The sequence below is a fragment of the Anomaloglossus baeobatrachus genome, chromosome 11, assembly GCF_048569485.1.
Source record: "Anomaloglossus baeobatrachus isolate aAnoBae1 chromosome 11, aAnoBae1.hap1, whole genome shotgun sequence".
NCBI classification, from domain to species: domain Eukaryota; kingdom Metazoa; phylum Chordata; class Amphibia; order Anura; family Aromobatidae; genus Anomaloglossus; species Anomaloglossus baeobatrachus.
Window position 1 is genome coordinate 10,561,582 of NC_134363.1, and position 19,185 is coordinate 10,580,766.

The window sequence follows — 19,185 nt, forward strand, 5'->3', positions numbered from 1 at the left end:
TTCAGTCACACTCCACATCCCCCCGCATGTTCTTCAGTCACACTCCACATCCCCCCCGCATGTTCTTCAGTCACACTCCACATCCTCCTCCCCCCCCATGTTCTTCAGTCACACTCCACATCCATCCCCCCATGTTCTTCAGTCACACTCCACATCCTCCCCCCCCCCCCCCCATATTCTTCAGTCACACTCCACATCCCCCCCCCCCCATGTTCTTCAGTCACACTCCACATCCCCCCCCCCGTTCTTCAGTCACACTCCACATCCCCCCCCCCCCCCCCCGTTCTTCAGTCACACTCCACATCACCCCCCCCCCATCATCTTCCTCTTTTGCTTTACTGCTGTTTATGATCCACACATCATTGTGGGGAGGCTGATGGCGGTTGAGGTCTATCGGGGGCTCCGCACAATCATGCACTATTTTTGTAACAAATTATGAGATAAAGTGTGATTTCTGCAGATATTGACCTGCTCCTTGTCTCCACAGCCATGGGTACGGTGACCGTCCTGGGGCTCTGGGCCATCCTGGCCCTCCTGTATGGTGAGTACAACGGACTCCTCGCTATCTGCCGTCCAGTGTGTGCCCCGATCCTCCTGTCCAGATACTGCACCCGCCCCATGGAAGAGACATGCCCATTGTCTAAGTACACCCCAAGATGGGAGCCGATCCTCGGGACCACTGAACGGCTCCCTAGTGCCGTCACTCTCTATATAATGGAGCCATTTATATCCCACCATTGTGCCTCCAGTATCAGGGCACTGCGGTGGGGAAACAGAACAGTGCCAGTCGTTACACCATTGGACTAATGACTTCTCAATGTGAGTTGGTCAAATATTAGCCTGCGCCGCCTCGTGTCCACAAACCTCATACCTGCCCCATGCAAGAAAACCCCCATTATCTGTCTACAGATGCCGGCCCTCATCACTGTACACACAATGTAACACTAATGTCTATGCAACAGTATCACTCATCAGCCTATAACCAGCAATAGCCAAGCCTTACAGCAGCCCCATCTATGGCCTGACCCAATGTCCTCCACGCAACAGTACCATCTATGGCCTGACGCAATGTCCTCCACGCAACAGTACCATCTATGGCCTGACGCAATGTCCTCCACGCAACAGTACCATCTATAGCCTGACGCAATGTCCTCCACGCAACAGTACCATCTATAGCCTGACGCAATGTCCTCCACGCAACAGTACCATCTATAGCCTGACCCAATGTCCTCCACGCAACAGTACCATCTATAGCCTGACCCAATGTCCTCCACGCAACAGTGCGTCAGGCTGTATATGGTACTGTTGTGTGGAGGACATTGCGTCAGGCTGTAAATGGTAATGTCCTCCACACAACAGTACCATATACAGCCTGACGCAATGTCAGCCACACAACAGTACAATCTACGGCCTGACCCAATGGCACAACCAGCAGTCAACAGTATATCACAGTATCCTCTACAGCTTGATCCAGTGGCATACACAACAGTACCATCCATAGCCTTATTCAATGGAATCTACACAACTAACCATCTACAGCCTGACCCAATGGCACAACCAGCAATGATCACTATACAACAGTACAATCTATAGCCTTATCCAATAACACGACCAGCAGTCATCACCATACAACAGTGCCATTTACAGCCTTCTCCAATGGCATCAACAATTCTACCCACAACAGTGCCATCTATAACTTGATGCAATGTCATCCACACAACAGTACAATCTATAGCCTTATCCAATAACACAACCAACAGTAATCACTATACAACAGTACCATCCATAGGCTTATCCAATGGCATCCACACTTCTACCCACATGACAGAAGTCATCACTATATACAACAATACCATATACACAATTGCTTATACAATGTGGGCTGCTATAATGGAACTTGGATGGTACTACTGTAGAAGCAAGAATATGGCTAACATTGTACAGGCAATTATTGCCCACACAGCAGTGCCATCTGGAGACATCTATACACTGGAACCACTTGTAGATCTTTCCTCCTATGAACACTTTCCATGACTCCTCCACCTCATACACTGGTGTCAGTTCCGGTCACCTATGGTGCGCCCCCACCCCTAGACATTATGGCCTTGGTTAGAGAACAGCTGGGATTTTGGTGGACTTGGCTTATGGTCAACAGAAGTTGCATGAAGCTCCTGCACCTCCTCAGTGAGGTCACAAAAGACAGAAGGTCCTCCAGACAACCCTTATGAACATTCACTATGGCCAAAACTTAGAGGACATGAGCTATTGACCATGCATGAAGTCTCTGCATTGCCGGGTTGATGTGTGATGAAACCCATCGTTGTTTCCCACCAGTGACTCCTCTGGTCTTGCGCTCTGAGATCCTCTCAGCCCTTTCAATCCTTGCTCAAGTGATTGAAATTTCTTTCTAAAAGTAATACCTGAACTTGCTCTGCAGCTTTACCACAAATTCTTGTTTGTTTAATCTGCGCGCTCTTCATTCCTCTGTATATATGGACACATTACTCTGTAGACTCAGGGCTGTCCCTCACTGAGCTCCACTAAACCAAAGGGATTTGACTTAAGTCCGAGCTGAGTTGTGTTTACTGTACACTTAACCTCAAAAGTAGACAACCGCGCCTCGAGAGCCCGCAGTCCTGGGGTAGACTCTAGTGGACACAATAGGAAGAAGCTAACTTAGTAGTGAGGTTCTTCAGGAAATGTCCACCTTGAAGGAGCCACCACCACTAAATGGTCACTTATGTTTATAGCCTAGTTTTGTCGAAATTTCTAAATGTTGGGGTATTGAGTCAATGGATGAGATTGTCCAAAAACTCTTCATATATGGTTCCTATATTTGGACCAAGCCATCCCCAAATGGCAATACTGGGATCACTTGACTTTCTAGCTAGGTTCTCACAAAGGAGGACTTGGCATGATGAAAACCATATTTGTGCTATTGACCTTTCGTCAGAGCCATGGGATCTGGGCATACTTGGGGTGGAGTGACTTGATACTTTATCACATTTTCTACTTTGGAGTCGCATTTACACGAGTTTTAGACTTTTGACCTAGACAAACACCACAAGGGGTCTTGGACCCACGTTCCACGGTAAATACTTCCCTTTACCCAAATTTTTTTTTTTTTTTTTTTTTATATAGGAACCTGTTCAGCCGGCCCGATGGGCAAGGAATTTGTTACGGTCTTCATGCAAAACTATCTGCCATCTTACAGCAGTCCTGATTTCAAGCTCTTCATTACCGGTTACAACCCTTCAACCAAGGTTAACATTTGGATGAGCCAGTCTAGCTTCAATCAAGACTTGACGGTGAACGAGCGCTCAACGCTTACGGTCCAAATTCCTGCAGGTGCAGAGTTGCAAGGGACTACTAAGTCCTGCAATGTGATGGGCATCAAAGCTGATAAGCCCATCTCTGTTATGTCTCTGAATTACAAGTCTCAAAGTGCTGATACCAGCATTGTGTTGCCGATTGAAGACCTTGGTAGAGACTACTATGTGGTGACTCCTTTGGATGGACCTACTGATGGGTATAAAGAGTTCTCTGTATTCAGTTATTCAGAAGCCACCAGTGTTGACCTGTTCTTGACCGGAGCAGTTACCTACCAAGAGAAGACCTACCCAGCTGGTAGCAAACTCACCGTCAACCTAGATAAATTCGATGCTCTCCAGATGCTCAGTGCTGATAACTTGTCTGGTACCCCGTGTGATGTCTCAGAAACCTGTGGCAGTAATGAGTGGCCACACGTGTACGTGGAAGAACACAAAGTGCAACCATGTCTATGAGCAGCTCAGGCCAGTCACCAGCTGGGGAAAAAGTTTTATCATTCCTCCAATATCCTTGCAGCTTAAATCTGATATTGTGTTTGTCACGGCTGCTGAGGACACAAAAATCGACTATCAAGTTGAATCCAAAAAGTCAAGCCAGAACCTAAAGGCGGGTCAAGTAGTCCAGCTGGAAGTTCCCATCAAAACTGCCATTTATCTCACAGCCAGTGCTGGAATCCAAGTACTATACTACTGTACTGGTTGGCAAGACCGGACTTTGACACAATTTGACCCCCTTCTCATGACCATTCCTCCAATCAGCAGCTACTGTTCCTCTTACTATATCTATGGTCAGCAAGAATTTGACAACTATGGCAGCCTGGTGGCAAAGACGGCAGATGTCTCAAGAGTCAGTTACAACAAAAATCCAGTTACAGATCTGACATGGAGTGCAATCCCAGGGACAGATTACTCTTGGACAACTCGAGCATTAGGAAAAGGCTTCAGCTTCCAACTTATGGAGAACCCATCTTCACCCTTTATGCTGTTGTCCTATGGATTTGTGAAGCTGAACAGCTATGGATCTCCAGCCGTGTGCATCAATGGTGAGTTTCCCAGTTATTTTAATGGGGGTGGTATCTAAGTGTTGCGACTTCCTAAAGTTAACCGATGTGTTCCTGTTCTTCAGTTGACTCGGGCCCAACATGTAGCTCTGTGAAATGCAGAACCAAGGAGAAATGCCAGATGTCCAACGGGAAGCCTGTATGTGTGCCAGAATCTGAAGCCTACTGCCATGGAGCTGGAGACCCCCACTATCGCACCTTTGATGGACGCTACTTTGACTTCCAAGGAACCTGCACATACACCATAGCCAAGACCTGTGGCAGTGACAGCACCCTCCCAGTCTTCAACATAGAAGCCAAGAATGAAAATCGAGGAAACACTCGTGTGTCCTACATCAGCTACGTCACCGTACAAGTCTATTCCTATTCCATATCCCTGGTGAGATATGAGAATGGATTTGTCAGGGTAAGTCTTCTGACCATAGATGCAACTAGATCTAGAAGAACCTCTTATGACCACAATGTGTAATACTCACTTTGCATGTTCTACAGGTAAACAACCAACGGCAACGTCTCCCCATTAGTCTGAATGATGGTCAAGTCCGATTGTATCAGTCTGGCAGCTCTGTCATCATTGACACTGACTTTACTTTAAGGGTTTACTATGACTGGAACTCAATCCTGAAAGTCTACGTCTCTAGTAGCTTCTACGGTAGTATGTGTGGATTATGTGGAAACTACAATGGAGTCCCTTCAGATGACCTGGTGACGCCAACCGGTACCCAAGCTACTAATCTAGTTGACTTTGGCAAGAGTTGGAAGGTTGAAGATGGCGACAGGTTTTGTTGGCACAACTGCAACGGGGAATGCAAAACATGCCCTCTTGACACTCAAAAGACCTACTCGAGTGACTCAAACTGTGGCTTGCTCTCCAAGGTGGATGGTCCATTCCGTCAGTGCTACTCGGTCATAGATCCCAAGCAATTCCTGGACGACTGCGTATACGATCTGTGCATGAATGGAGGCTCCAAGCAAATTCTGTGCCAGAGCTTGAAAACCTATGCTGATGCCTGTCAAAGAAACAAGGTCTCCATTTCAGAATGGCGCCAACTTGCTGCATGTCGTAAGTTGATATTTGAGGTTTTTCAAATACTATATCTCTAATTCTTAAAATATGGGTCTGTTCTGGGGTAGTTTTGTAATAAAAGCAACTCTGGGGAAAATGCTTGGTCAAGTGAGGTGGCCCTCTCTTTATGGGCCAAGTCACTTGCCCATGTGGGACTCTGGAAATGGCACCATACTTGTCCATTAGCCATGACGAGTGGTTGATGGTCTTGAATTGCCAACATAGAACTTGGCTACTATTTTTCTTCCATGAATGTTCTCACTGGTGTACAATGTGTTTATCTCCACAGCAATGCAGTGTCCAGAGAACAGCGAGTACAAGTTGTGTGCCCAAGCATGCCCATCCACCTGCAATGATGATGCCACCCCATCTACATGCTCTGAATCATGCGTCGAGTCATGTCAGTGTAAGACCGGCTACGTCCTTGATGAAGGAAAATGCATAACCAAGGCCAGCTGTGGATGCATCTACCAAGGAAGACTGTATGCCCCTGACGAGAAGTTCTGGGGGGATGATAAGTGTCAGCAGCAGTGTGTCTGCAACCCTTCCACCCGAAAGGTTGAATGCAAAGCCACAAAGTGCAAGTCCTCCGAGCAATGTTCAGTCATAAATGGAATCCAGAACTGCTACCCCTTGTCTTATAGCACCTGCTCTGCTTCGGGAGACCCACATTACATCACCTTTGACGGTGTGAGATACGACTTCCAGGGCACGTGTGTTTACCAGTTTGCCGCTCTCTGCCAGAAGATAAATGATCTGGTGGACTTCCAGGTCAACGTACAAAATGACAATCGAGGCAGCAAAGTTGTGTCCTATGTCTCAGCTGTCCAAGTCAAGCTTTGTAATTTTGACATTGTCATCGATAGAAAGTACAAGAACAGGATTGTGGTGAGTTTATACAAATGCCCAACTTTCCATGTTTTAGGCCAATCGATAAGTCTTTCCTAATGCGGTAATGATCTGATATTTTTCTTTCTAGCTTGATGGCATCTTGACAAACCTTCCATTTGTCATTGATAATGGCAAACTCTCGATCTACAAACAAGGGAATTCTGCTGTAGTCCAGACCAGCTTTGGTCTTCGCGTTACCTACGACTGGGACAGTCGAATTGCTGTCACCCTTCCAAGTAGCTACGCTGGAGCTGTCTGCGGTCTCTGTGGCAATTTTGATAATAACAAAAATAATGACTTCACCATGAAAAACAACCAGGTGGCTGCCAAACCGGTCATCTTTGGAAACAGTTGGAAAGTGCAACATATACCCGGGTGTTATGAGGAAGACAAGGGCGATTGTTCCAAACTGGCAGAGATGGAACTTCGGCAAACCAACAACAAAGAAGGATGCGACATAATTAAAGATAAGAGTGGACCTTTCCGTGAGTGTCATGCCAAGATTGATCCAGATAGCCACTTCAAGAGCTGTGTGTATGATGCGTGCTTCTACGCGGGAAGACAAGATATCCTCTGCAAGATAATATCCAGCTATGCCACCTTGTGCCAAGAGGCTGGAGTCACCATATACCAATGGAGAACACCCAAATTCTGCAGTAAGTTGACCTTCTAATATTAAAGCACATCTGGTGGTCTACATGGACATACACATCCAGGCCAAAAATTGTATCTCTTACCTATGCAAAAAACATGATTAACTTCATAAAGTGGTCCAACAGTGGCCCCTTTCTCCATTAACATGTCCAAATGACACATCTGATGTCAAAACACTCCCTATGCACAAGATGGCCAATCTGGGGGGCTCAAACATCTTCACGTATGGGCAATTTGGGTGTATCGCATGTTTATGTACTTTTTCATGTCTTTAACCACAGGTCCTGTCTGTCCAAAGAACAGCCACTATGAGGTCTGTGCTTCTGGATGTGCTCCTACGTGCCTGTCCCTCGCACCTCCATTGGGCTGCAACGCTGGGTGCACTGAGGGATGCGCATGTGATGACGGCTTCATCCTGAGTGGTGGTGATTGTGTTCCCATAGCCCAATGTGGCTGCAGCTACAACAACAAATATTACAAGGCTGGTGACATCTTTTTCCCGAGCGGCTTATGTAGCCAGCAGTGCGTATGCTCAGCCAGCGGTGCAGTTGAATGTAAAGCATTCAGCTGCGGGGCCAATGAACAATGCAAAGTTGTAGATGGAGTCCAGAAGTGCCAACCAATTGGCTCTGCCCAGTGCTCTGCTGCAGGCGATCCTCACTACATGTCATTCGATGGTTTGGCCTTTGATTTCCAGGGCACCTGCACCTACACCCTCACAAAGACAATCACCAAGAAGGACAACTTGGTACCCTTTGCCGTCAGCGTTAAAAATGAGAAGTGGGGTAACGGAAAGGTAGCAGTCACCAAGCTGGTATCTTTTGAAGTCTACAGCTACATCCTTGTTCTCCAATATGAAGTTCGAGGTAAAATCATGGTAAGTGATCTTCTCAATGACCTGAGACTGGGGTCCTTCCTTCAGTGCAAAATTGTAGTCTAAGTATTTCAGATTCTAAACATTCCATAACTAAAATGTACTTAATTTCCAATAAAATGTTATGGTTCACATCACTGAGGGCTTCTCCGAAACATCTGAGGACCAGGCTATTAGCCAACTGTTCTCCTCACCTTCCTATACAAATGTGCTCAGCCCGGGATGGGGCAGGGTCAGGACCCTGCCAGACGCACTTTAGGGCATAACTTGAAATATCTCTCTAACCCAAGATGGTCATAACTTGTACCATGTTGGGCTAGAGAGGTCTCAAGTTGAGTGTTTTGGTTTTTCCAACTTAAAGCATAACAAACTACACTTTGGGCAAGGACCTGTCTACATGTTAACACCCATAAGGCACCACAATTTGGTCTTGACAACCAATTCTTTACCCTGCACAGAAAAATCTATCCAACGTCCCAGACCTGACACCAGTTTTCGACAATCAAAACTAATCACTAAACTTGGACCCACCTGTAGACCCAGAACTTCTAACTAGTGTCCTTAGCTCTAGAAACACCCATTAAGTGATGGACCCTTCACACTTAGCTGGTCTTTGCCACCAATTTTAATCTTTGAATCTCAAACCTAACAATGAATGGACAGGTTCCATCCCACAACTTATTTCCTCCAAACCACTTTTGGATGGAATTTCTACATATCTTAAGGTCAATAAAGTAAAGGTAACAAAGTTGAAGCGTAAGAGGGGAAACTTCCTTGAGGGTTTTTTAGACTTATTTCATGTAGTTAAGTCTAAGGTTTATTTTCCCATGCAGGTCAATGGTGTATACTTTAACCTCCCACTAAACTTGGAAGGTGGCAAGATCCGAAGTTATCAGCATGGAATGAGAGCCCTGATCGAAACAGACTTTGGCGTTAAGGTCAATTATGATCTTGTCTATAATGTCATCGTCACAGTTCCCGGAAACTACAAGGAGCAGTTGGGCGGCCTATGTGGTAACTACAACGGTGATAAAAAAGATGAGTTCTCTCTACCTGACAAGAAGCTGACCTCAGATGCCACCATATTTGGAGCCTCCTGGAAGGTCCCCATTCCTGGTGTATCTTGTGACGATGGTTGTGGTGGGAGTGGAAACGCCTGTCCTTCATGTGATGACAAGAAAAGGGAGATCTTCAAAACTGACAACTACTGTGGATTCCTGAAGAAGTCTGGAGGCCCCCTCAGCGCTTGTTATGCCACGATCGATCCCGAAACCTACTTCAATAACTGCATCTACGACCTGTGTGCCGCTGTCGGTGATGGGAATATTCTGTGCAATAGTATTCACAGCTATGTGGCCGCATGTCAGGCAGCTGGGGTCACCATCCAACCATGGAGGACTGATGCGTTCTGCCGTAAGTCTACTTGGTCCTACCAATCATAGTAAAGTTTATGTAAAAATTTTGGCTAAATGTCACTTTCTTTGTTTAGCTTTGACGTGTCCTGCTAACAGCAAATACAAAGTGTGTGCCGACGTCTGCTCCATAACATGTGCCGGTGTTACCGATCCGGCCAAGTGTCCTGAGACCTGCTCCGAGGGCTGCGAATGTGATGATGGCTTCTTCTTTGATGGGAACACCTGTGTGTCCATAGATAAGTGCGGTTGCTTTGAAGATGGAAGGTATTATCAGGTGGGTGACTCTACTTGACCACAATTTATCGAACTTGACGGATGATCTAAAGTGTGTAATTTGGTGGCTCTTTGAATCTATAAAGTTTCATCTTTAATAATGCAAGGGGAAAACTTTCCAACTCTTGGCGCACCCCATGGCCATCCTCAATCTAAAATTAACCTATCTCCAACAGCCCAGTGAAAAAGTCCTATCCAGTGACTGTACCCAAGCCTGTACCTGTAGCCCAATGGGTGGCCTCATCTGTGAAAACACTGGCTGTACGACTGATGAAAAGTGCCAAATCAAAGATGGTGTTGTGGCTTGTGTCAATAAAGGTAATGTTAAATTAAGAGGTAACTCCATTCCCCCCCCCCCCCAATTTAGTCTTGAGCCTTGTCTTGAGCCTTGTCTTGAGCCTTGTCTTGAGCCTTGTCTTGAGCCTTGTCTTGAGCCTTGTCTTGAGCCTTGTCTTGAGCCTTGTCTTGAGCCTTGTCTTGAGCCTTGTCTTGAGCCTTGTCTTGAGCCTTGTCTTGAGCCTTGTCTTGAGCCTTGTCTTGAGCCTTGTCTTGAGCCTTGTCTTGAGCCTTGTCTTGAGCCTTGTCTTGAGCCTTGTCTTGAGCCTTGTCTTGAGCCTTGTCTTGAGCCTTGTCTTGAGCCTTGTCTTGAGCCTTGTCTTGAGCCTTGTCTTGAGCCTTGTCTTGAGCCTTGTCTTGAGCCTTGTCTTGAGCCTTGTCTTGAGCCTTGTCTTGAGCCTTGTCTTGAGCCTTGTCTTGAGCCTTGTCTTGAGCCTTGTCTTGAGCCTTGTCTTTTTTTTTTTTTCTTAATTCAGATCCATGCAAGTCAGTCAACTGTAGGGTTATGGAAACTTGCAAGATCCAAGATGGAAATCCCATCTGTGTCCCCAATTTCAATGGCACCTGCTGGGGATGGGGAGACCCCCATTATCGCACCTTCGATGAATACAGCTACGACTTCCAGGGAACTTGCACCTACATCTTGTCTAAATACGATGGTGGGGACGATGGGCTGGTTCCATTTAAAATTGAAGAGAAAAATGACAATCGAGGAACCCAGGCCGTGTCCTACGTCAGGTCTGTGGCCATCTACATGTATGGATACAAGATCACCATCGTGAAGGGAGAATTTGGTAAAGTTCGGGTGAGTGGAATATCTTTTTAATTTGGGGAAGGTACATGTAGAAACTTTAATGATGCATTACTCAGCCTTTGTTACATCTGATATTTAACGCCCCACCCCCAGCAGAATAGTGAGTGCAGCTCTGGAGTGTAATGCAAGTACCCAGATACTCCAGAGCTGCACTCCCTAATCTGCTGGTGTAGTCATTGTGTACATACAGGATCAGTAATGTATGTACACAGTGACTACACCAGCAGAATAGTGAGTGCAGCTCTGGCATATAAAACAGGATGTAATGCAAGTGAGTACCCAGATACTTCAGAGCTGCACTCGGGCTATTCTTCTAGTGGAGGCATTGTGTACATACTTTAATATCTTGAGTTATTTCCTTTATTATACTCCAGAGCTGCACTCACTATTCTGCTAGTGGAGTCACTGTGCACATACATTCTTCTGTACTGATCCTATGTGCAGTGACTCCACCAGCAGAATAGTGAGTATAGCTCTGGAGCATAATACTTTAATTCTCTTGCTTTACCTTCTGTATGTACACAATGACTATACTAGAATAGGGAGTGCAGCTCTGAAGTATCTGGGTACTTGCTTGGATTACATCTTGTTTTATATGCCAGAGCTTCACTCACTATTCTGCTGGTGCAGTCACTGTGTACATAACATTACTGATCCTGTGTTACTCTGTATGTACACAGACTACACTAGCAGAATGAGTGCAGCTCTGGAGTATAATACATGAGAACTCAGGATAAGTAAAGTGTGTACACAATGACTCAACTAGAATGGTGAGTGCAGCTCTGGAGTATCTGGGTACTTGCATTACTGATCCTACGTTACCTCCTGTATCATACTCCAGAGCTGCACTCACTATTCTGCTGGTGCAGTCACTGTGTACAGGTATGTATTACATTTATGATCCTGAGTTATTATTATTATTATAATTATTGTTTATTTATAGAGCACCATTGATTCCATGGTGCTGTACATGAGGGGGTTACATACAGAATACATGTACACGTTACAATAGACAGACTAGCACAGGGGGAAGAGGGCCCTGCCCTTGCGGGCTTACATCCTAAAGGATTTTGGGGAGGAGACAGTAGGTGGGGTGTAGGTGGGGCGGCAGCTCCGCACGGTGGTGGGGCGGCGGCTCCGCACGGTGGTGGGGCGGCGGCTCCGCACGGTGGTGTGGGCGGCAGCTCCGCACGGTGGTGGGGCGGCAGCTCCGCACGGTGGTGGGGCGGCAGCTCCGCACGGTGGTGGGGGCGGCAGCTCCGCACGGTGGTGGGGCGGCAGCTCCGCACGGTGGTGGGGCGGCAGCTCCGCACGGTGGTGAAGCAGTGAGGTCATTGAAGGTTATAGGCATTTCTGAACAGATGAGTCTTTAGGTTCCGTTTGAAGCTTGCGAGTGTAGTAGATAGTAGTAGTAGAGAGTTACTGTTTGTATTGTGCTCTAGAGCTGCACTCGCTATGCTGCGGCTGGTATAAAAAAATCTCCCAGATGCCATACAAGAAATACAAAGATTTCAGCTCTGAGGCTTACAGAATTATGAATACAAAATGAGTCTCCGCTTGTCTTTCACAGGTCAATGATGTAATCACCAACCTGCCAGTTGCGTTGCTGAATGGGAAGATCTCGGCCAGTATCAGTGGCTGAATGCAGTAGTTCGTACAGATTTTGGCCTCCAGGTGACCTATGAATACAACTGGCACGTGGTGGTGACTCTGACCAGCAGCTACTACGGCCTTACACAAGGTCTCTGTGGAAACTTCAACCAAAATAAGAAGGATGAGCTGATAACTGCAGACAATAGAGCGGTCACCTCCATTATAGACTGGGCCAAGAGCTTTAAAGTCAATGACCGAGATCTTTTCTGCTTTGACTCCTGCCCCGGACTCAACTGTCCAACCTGTGACGATGCCAAGAAGACCCAATATGGAGGAGACAAGAAGTGTGGTCTTATTAGTAAAGTTGGTGACGGACCCTTCAGGGAGTGTCACCCCAAAGTTAGCCCTGACACGTTCTTTGATAACTGCTTGTATGACGTCTGCATTAACGGTGGCGCTAACCAGTTCCTGTGCCAAGCGCTCAATGCCTACACCAGCACGTGTAGGAAAGCGGGAGTTAAAATATACGACTGGAGGACACCATCGGGATGCGGTAAGTGAGGATTGTCGTATACCTTGTATATAACCAGAACATTCCATCTTGAACCCCCCCCCCCCCCCAACACCCTCTCATGTGCTCTTTCTCTACAGTTTTACCGTGTCCTGCAAACAGCCACTATGAGTTCTGCGGCAATGCCTGCCCGGCCACTTGCACGGACCGCACCGCTCCATCACGCTGCACCGATGACTGTGTGGAGACCTGCCAATGTAACGATGGTTTCGTCCTTAGCGGTGACAAATGTGTTCCCACATCAGGCTGTGGTTGCACTTACAACGGCATCTACTACCAACCCAACGAAGAATACTGGGCAGATGACAGCTGCCGCATGCTCTGCCGGTGTGATCCAAGCGTTGGCATGGTGGTCTGCAAGGAGAGCAGCTGCAAAGCCAGTGAAAGGTGCCTGATCAACAACAATGGTGTGAGAGGCTGTCAGCCCTTCAGTTTCTCCACATGTACCGGCTCTGGAGATCCACACTACAAAACATTTGACGGCAAAAGGTTTGACTTCATGGGTACCTGCATCTACCAACTTGTTGGCGTGACCTCCACCAGCCCATCAATCCCGCAATTCAATGTCAAAGTCCAGAATAACAACCGTGGTGGTAACACAGCTGTATCATACACCAAAGTGGTGACCCTGGAGGTCTACGGTATCGTGGTGACTCTTAGCATGGACTACCCTCGCCGCATTTTGGTATGTATTCAATGTGCCCATCTTAAATGTAGGGTCGATCCTGCAGACTCCTGAGTCTTGTCTAAGATTTACCTTGGGTTTTTCAGGTCAATGATGAGGTTACTTCACTTCCATTCTACTACCAAACAAACAAGGTCATCGCCTATATCAGTGGTTCCCAAGGAATAATAAAAACTGACTTTGAAACCACCATCAAGTTTGACTGGAACAGTTACGTGGAAGTCACCATACCCAGCACCTTTGAAAACTCAGTTGGTGGCTTGTGTGGCAACTTCAACAAGAACCCCAATGATGACTTCAACATGAAGGATGGAAAAGCCACCACCAATGTTGTCCAGTTTGGTAACAGCTGGAAAGTTGGAGAAGTTGCAGGTTGTTCTCCAGAATGTACCGGGAGCTGTCCTTCATGTTCTGATGCCCAGAAACAACAGTACAAGACTGAGAAATTCTGCGGGCTGATCAACAAGCCCAATGGGCCATTCAGCCAATGTTACTCAGTTGTGGACCCAACTCCGTTCCTCAACGATTGTATTTTCGATGCCTGCCAATACAAGGGACATCCATCATCTTTCTGTAATGCCATCGGTCTCTACGTGGCAGCTTGCCAAGCAGCTAATGTTCCACTAAAGGAATGGAGGTCCTCATCCTTCTGCAGTAAGTTCTCATCTCATATTTAAAGGTTTGTCTTAGACTTGTCTGGTGGTGACCTTGGCTTCTCATTCCCTTTCTATCTAGGTCTATCCTGCCCATCAAACACCCACTATGAATTGTGTGGAGACTCCTGTTCAGTCACTTGTCGTGGGTTGTCCTCACCAGCCGGTTGTGACTCCCCATGCAAGGAAGCCTGCTACTGTGACAACGGATACATCATGAGCGGCCACAAATGCGTTCCCATTGCCGACTGCGGTTGTGTGTATCAAGATAAATATTACCAGAAAAATGAAATCTTCTATCCCAAGGGCCAGTGCAGTGAGAGGTGCCAGTGTGGTGCTGATGGCACTGTCAAGTGTACATCCGAAGCCTGTGGACCTGAGGAAGAATGCAAACTGGTCAATGGAGCTTGGGGATGTCAAGCTAAAGAGTGCGGCAGATGTGTTGCCTCTGGAGATCCCCACTATACTTCCTTCGATGGCCTTAAATTTGACTTCCAAGGTACTTGCACGTACACTCTTGCAAAACTCGTTGCAGATGATCCTCGTTTGGTGAGCTTCTCGGTCACTGTGGAGAATGAAAGCTATGGAAATGGTAAAGTTGCAGTGACAAGGCTCGTGGTGGTGTCTGTCTATGGTTACACAATAGCCATTGAAAGAAACACTAGATCTACAGTCAAGGTTGGTACAAGCTTCAGAAAGATCGGCTGCAGCCTTCATCTTCTTGAGATTAATCTGAATTATGGTTTTTGTCTTAGGTTAATGGAGAACGCCTCAAGCTTCCTCTGGTGATTGATGATGACAATATCTTCGTGAATCAAGAAGGAAACAACGTGGTCTTGCAGACAGACTTTGGGATGAAGATTCTTTACGACACCGTGTACCATGTAGTCCTTAGTATTCCAAGCAACTATCGTGGCAAAACGGGTGGTCTCTGTGGCAACTTCAATGGTGACAAAACTGATGAATTCCAGCTTCCCAACAAACAGGTCACCAAGAACGTGAACGAGTTTGGTCTCTCCTGGAAGGTTAGCATCGCCGGCGCCAAGTGCAGTGATGGCTGTAATGCCGGAGAGTGCCCGGTGTGTGAGGATGCCAAGCTCCAGCCATTCAAGGCCACTGCCTCTTGTGGTATGATCACAAACCCATCTGGCCCATTCAAGGAATGTCAATCCAAGATCAGCCCAACTGAGTATTTCGACAACTGCGTCTTCGACTCCTGTGCAATTAATGGAAAAGATGACATTCTTTGCAAGAGCCTTCAGGCTTATACAGCTGCTTGTCAAACTGTTGGGGTCACCATTAGTCCTTGGAGAACCCCAGCATTCTGTCGTAAGTCCAACACATTGGGGCTTTCAAGTATTTTGAAGGGTATCTGGTGGCCGGCCATGTTCTAATCTAAACTTATTGTTTCCTAGCCATGTCTTGCCCTGCAAACAGTCATTATGAACTCTGCACCAGTACCTGTGCACAAACCTGCTCTGGACTCGCGGCACCAATGAGATGTACGGGCCGGTGCTTCGAAGGCTGTGAATGTAACGTCGGATATGTTCTGGATGGAGATAAATGTGTCACGGCTGACAAATGTGGATGTGTGTTCAATGGAAAATACTTCAGTGTGAGTATTGCTCTACCACAGATGCGAGGCATCAAGACCACCATTGGGTCTCTCACAATCTCTTGTGAGGGTCTCCACCCAAGGTATTCAAGGTCCTTGGTGGCTTTTAACCCAGGACCCTAACTCATAGAATACTCTAGGACTAGTCAGATCCGTGGATCTAATAAATCCAACTCGTAGATCTGGGATTTGATCCAACAATCAGCGTAGGCTCAACAACTGCTGTCTTTCCAAAAGTTGACTTGGTTTTTGTAATCCCTTTTTAGGATGGTGATTCCTTTATCACAGCGGACTGTGCCAGCTCATGTAAATGCCAGGCTGGAGGGGTGACCTGTACCACAGTAAAATGTAGTGACAAGGAACGCTGCGGCATTGTGAACGGAGTCCGTGGTTGCTACAAGGTGGAAGGTGAATGCTCCATGACTCCTCAGAAGTTGGTGACTTATGATGGTCAAACAGGAGGTCCTAGTGGAAATGGCCCCATTGAGCTGGCATCTCTGTGTGATGGTGGGGCTTCTGGATGGTTCCGCGTAATTGCTAACTTTGAGAATTGTGGAAAGTCTACAACAATATTGTCCAGACTTCATATCTTCGTTGGTAGCTCCCTGGTGACTATATCGAAAGATAAGGATGTATGGGTGAGTAATCTAAGAAGGTACTGGCACTACAGTATACACTGTACCTGAGTAACTTCTAACACCTTATTTCTCTTGTATAGGTCAATGGGCGCGTGAATAGCTTCCCTGTGGTGTCTGGTATTCTATCGGCCAGTGTCGTAGAGGGCTCGGTTTCTATCCAAATTGGTGCCGATTTTAAGGTGGAGTTGACCAGCGCTGGTAGCGTTGTCCTGAGAGTCTCTGAAAAATTGTCCGAGGCCATATGCGGAGCTTGTGGAAACTTTAACGGAGACCTTACCGATGACCTAAAGTCTCCAGATGGCAAGTCAGTCACTAATGTTGTTCAGCTCATCGCATCTTGGAAAGCCTTGGACTTCACCAGTTGGTGAGTGGTGGTTTTTGCTTATTTCGGGAGGACCTATTGGCCAAAACAAAACTTAGATCAGTTTGAGGGTTGCTTTTAACATGGGGTGGGATTTCATAATCTACCTTGGGAGGTTTAGAAGATCTAGAAGAGGTTGTCGACAAAAGCCATGCAAAATGGACATGTCCACTCGGCAAAATGTGGTGGAGCAATTAGTGGACCTAGACACCCTTAGTGACCCAAGCCCTGTGACTAGACTGACATCTGAGCCACCATTGGTTGTGATGTGCATGGAGAAGGCCTCAACCACATAATGGGATAATCACTAGGGCCAAGAGAGCTAGGATATGTGCCGAAGACTAAGCAATGTGTCAATGTTGGGCCTTAACTCATCAAAAATGTTGGTAAAAGCTCATAGTAAAAATGTTGCTCATTTCTTTTTCCAGTAATGCATGAACCAAGAAAAGTCCAGAAAGTTCCAGAAAAATTTAATGAAGGATGCTGCACATAGCCCTTACATGGGATAAAAACTGCCGGACTAAAATTAGGAAAATAAATGAAGAATGTGACACAGGAACTGCAGCCAAAGCCATGAATAAGGCTATAGGATCCACATGTATGGTGGCTTCATGGAAAGTCTGACCCAATAAATTGTCACTACTTTGAAATGTTTACAAAGGTCAATAAAGTTTTCTGATATTCAACTCACGGACTATGGCTTCCTTGTTTAACAAGTTCAGAGCTGGTAGAAATTATGACACTGGTGGGGCCAAAACTGTAGCTGTACGCAGCTTTATGTAGTGTAGACCACTTTGACCCATCTTGTTATCCAGGCTTCATTCTTGGTAATGGCCATCCCTGGCATTCATGACCATCCATGGTCTTTCTGTGTACCATTCTCGCAGTTCCAGAACATCAAACCGTCATGCACGTTAGATGGTTGCACCCAGGTAGTAGAGCAGGAGCCACTATTGGACCGAGCGGTGGTGTGACTGTTCTGCAATGTTGGGTAGTGTAGGGAGTCTATGCTCCTACCCAGTTCCTGGTGCTCCAGACCCATTCCCAGGGTACATGGCGAGAGTTTGGCGTTGGATGGGATGGAAGAAAACGGAACCGACCTTATGAACAGCTCTAACGGGTTCCTCGTTAACTTGAAGGTCTCAAACATATGGGCCGCGTGAGGCTGCTTCTTGCGGCCCACAGGAAAGTGCCCCCTTGACTATCACTGTCAGTGCAGGGGCCGCAGCAATCACTGATTTATTATGAATGTCTTAACGCTGCACAAAGTTCTTTGCGCTATTAGGCGATGTGCCTACGGGACGTTGAACCTGCGGATATAACGGCAGGTTTCCCGCAGCAGCTGCCCCGGAATCTACAGCTATCCATTGCTGCGGGCTTCCAGCAAAAATATCTGCGGAAAACCTGCGGACATGCATGAGACTTGCCTGCGGATGTCCAGGCCTCTATCTCCATAGTGGAAAGGCGGGACATCTGCAGGAATAATTGACATGCAGTTACGTGCGGCTGCAGGAAATCCGCAGCATGGACACAGCACTCACCGTGTCCCATAGGATAACATGGAGTTTCTGTACTTGTGGACTTATCTAGAAAATCCAGATAAATCCGTGGGTACATGGTCCAGTGGGCAGATAGCCTTATCATGACAGCCACTGGCCAATCAGAGGCAAGCAGCTGATGCATATGTCATCTGCTTATCCCTGATTGGTCAGTGGATGCCACTTGACTTAGCACGGCAGCAGCAAAACGTTAATCTGAGTTTTAGAAGGAGCACCCAGTGGCCAATGATTTGTCAATGCAGCTCCGTGCCTGCGGGCACAAAGTATGGGAGTGGAGGACGGAGGGGGGCGTTTATTGAGACAGTGTGTGTGCAATAGCACAATAGGGGACTAAGATGGGATATTGCTACATGAAGATAAATAAAGAAATTGGGACATTACTGCAAGAGGACTTGCATGAGCACGTTTAGTAAATGGGGTCAAGGTTGGGCACATCACTACAGGATGGGGTCAAAGGGGGGGTACATTACTACAGGATGGGGCATGTTAGAGGGAATCGGGATGGGAACATTACTACAAGATGGGGACAAGTATGGGGGGGGCACATTACTAAAAGATGGGGGCACGGATGGGGCACATTACTACAGGATGGGATCAAAAGGGGGGGTACATTACTACAGGATGGGGCATGTTAGAGGGAATCGGGATGGGAACATTACTACAAGATGGGGACAAGTATGGGGGGGCACATTACTAAAAGATGGGGGCACGGATGGGGCACATTACTACAGGATGGGATCAAAAGGGGGGGTACATTACTACAGGATGGGGCATGTTAGAGGGAATCGGGATGGGAA

The 19,185-nt window shown here is 46.9% G+C and overlaps 1 protein-coding gene across 1 annotated transcript; it reads left to right on the top strand.

Moving 5' to 3' along the window:
* The first annotated feature begins 484 nt into the window (after positions 1-484).
* Positions 485-12,441, top strand: LOC142256345 (IgGFc-binding protein-like). The gene is made up of 12 exons (XM_075327977.1): positions 485-541; positions 3,142-4,372; positions 4,456-4,796; positions 4,883-5,453; positions 5,746-6,344; positions 6,436-7,003; positions 7,283-7,878; positions 8,709-9,288; positions 9,365-9,564; positions 9,740-9,881; positions 10,376-10,704; positions 12,284-12,441. The coding sequence occupies exons 2-12, from the start codon at positions 3,661-3,663 to the stop codon at positions 12,353-12,355; spliced, it is 4,710 nt and encodes a 1,569-aa protein (XP_075184092.1). The 5' UTR covers positions 485-541; positions 3,142-3,660; the 3' UTR covers positions 12,356-12,441.
* Positions 12,442-19,185: the final 6,744 nt, after the last annotated feature.

Excerpts from the sequence above, each read along its gene's own strand:
- LOC142256345 (XM_075327977.1), top strand. The coding sequence starts at position 3,661 with ATGCTCTCCAGATGCTCAGTGCTGATAACTTGTCTGGTACCCCGTGTG. Across the intron at positions 7,004-7,282 it reads GAGAACACCCAAATTCTGCA|GTCCTGTCTGTCCAAAGAAC; the intron begins GTAAGTTGACCT and ends CTTTAACCACAG. Across the intron at positions 7,879-8,708 it reads AAGTTCGAGGTAAAATCATG|GTCAATGGTGTATACTTTAA; the intron begins GTAAGTGATCTT and ends TTTCCCATGCAG.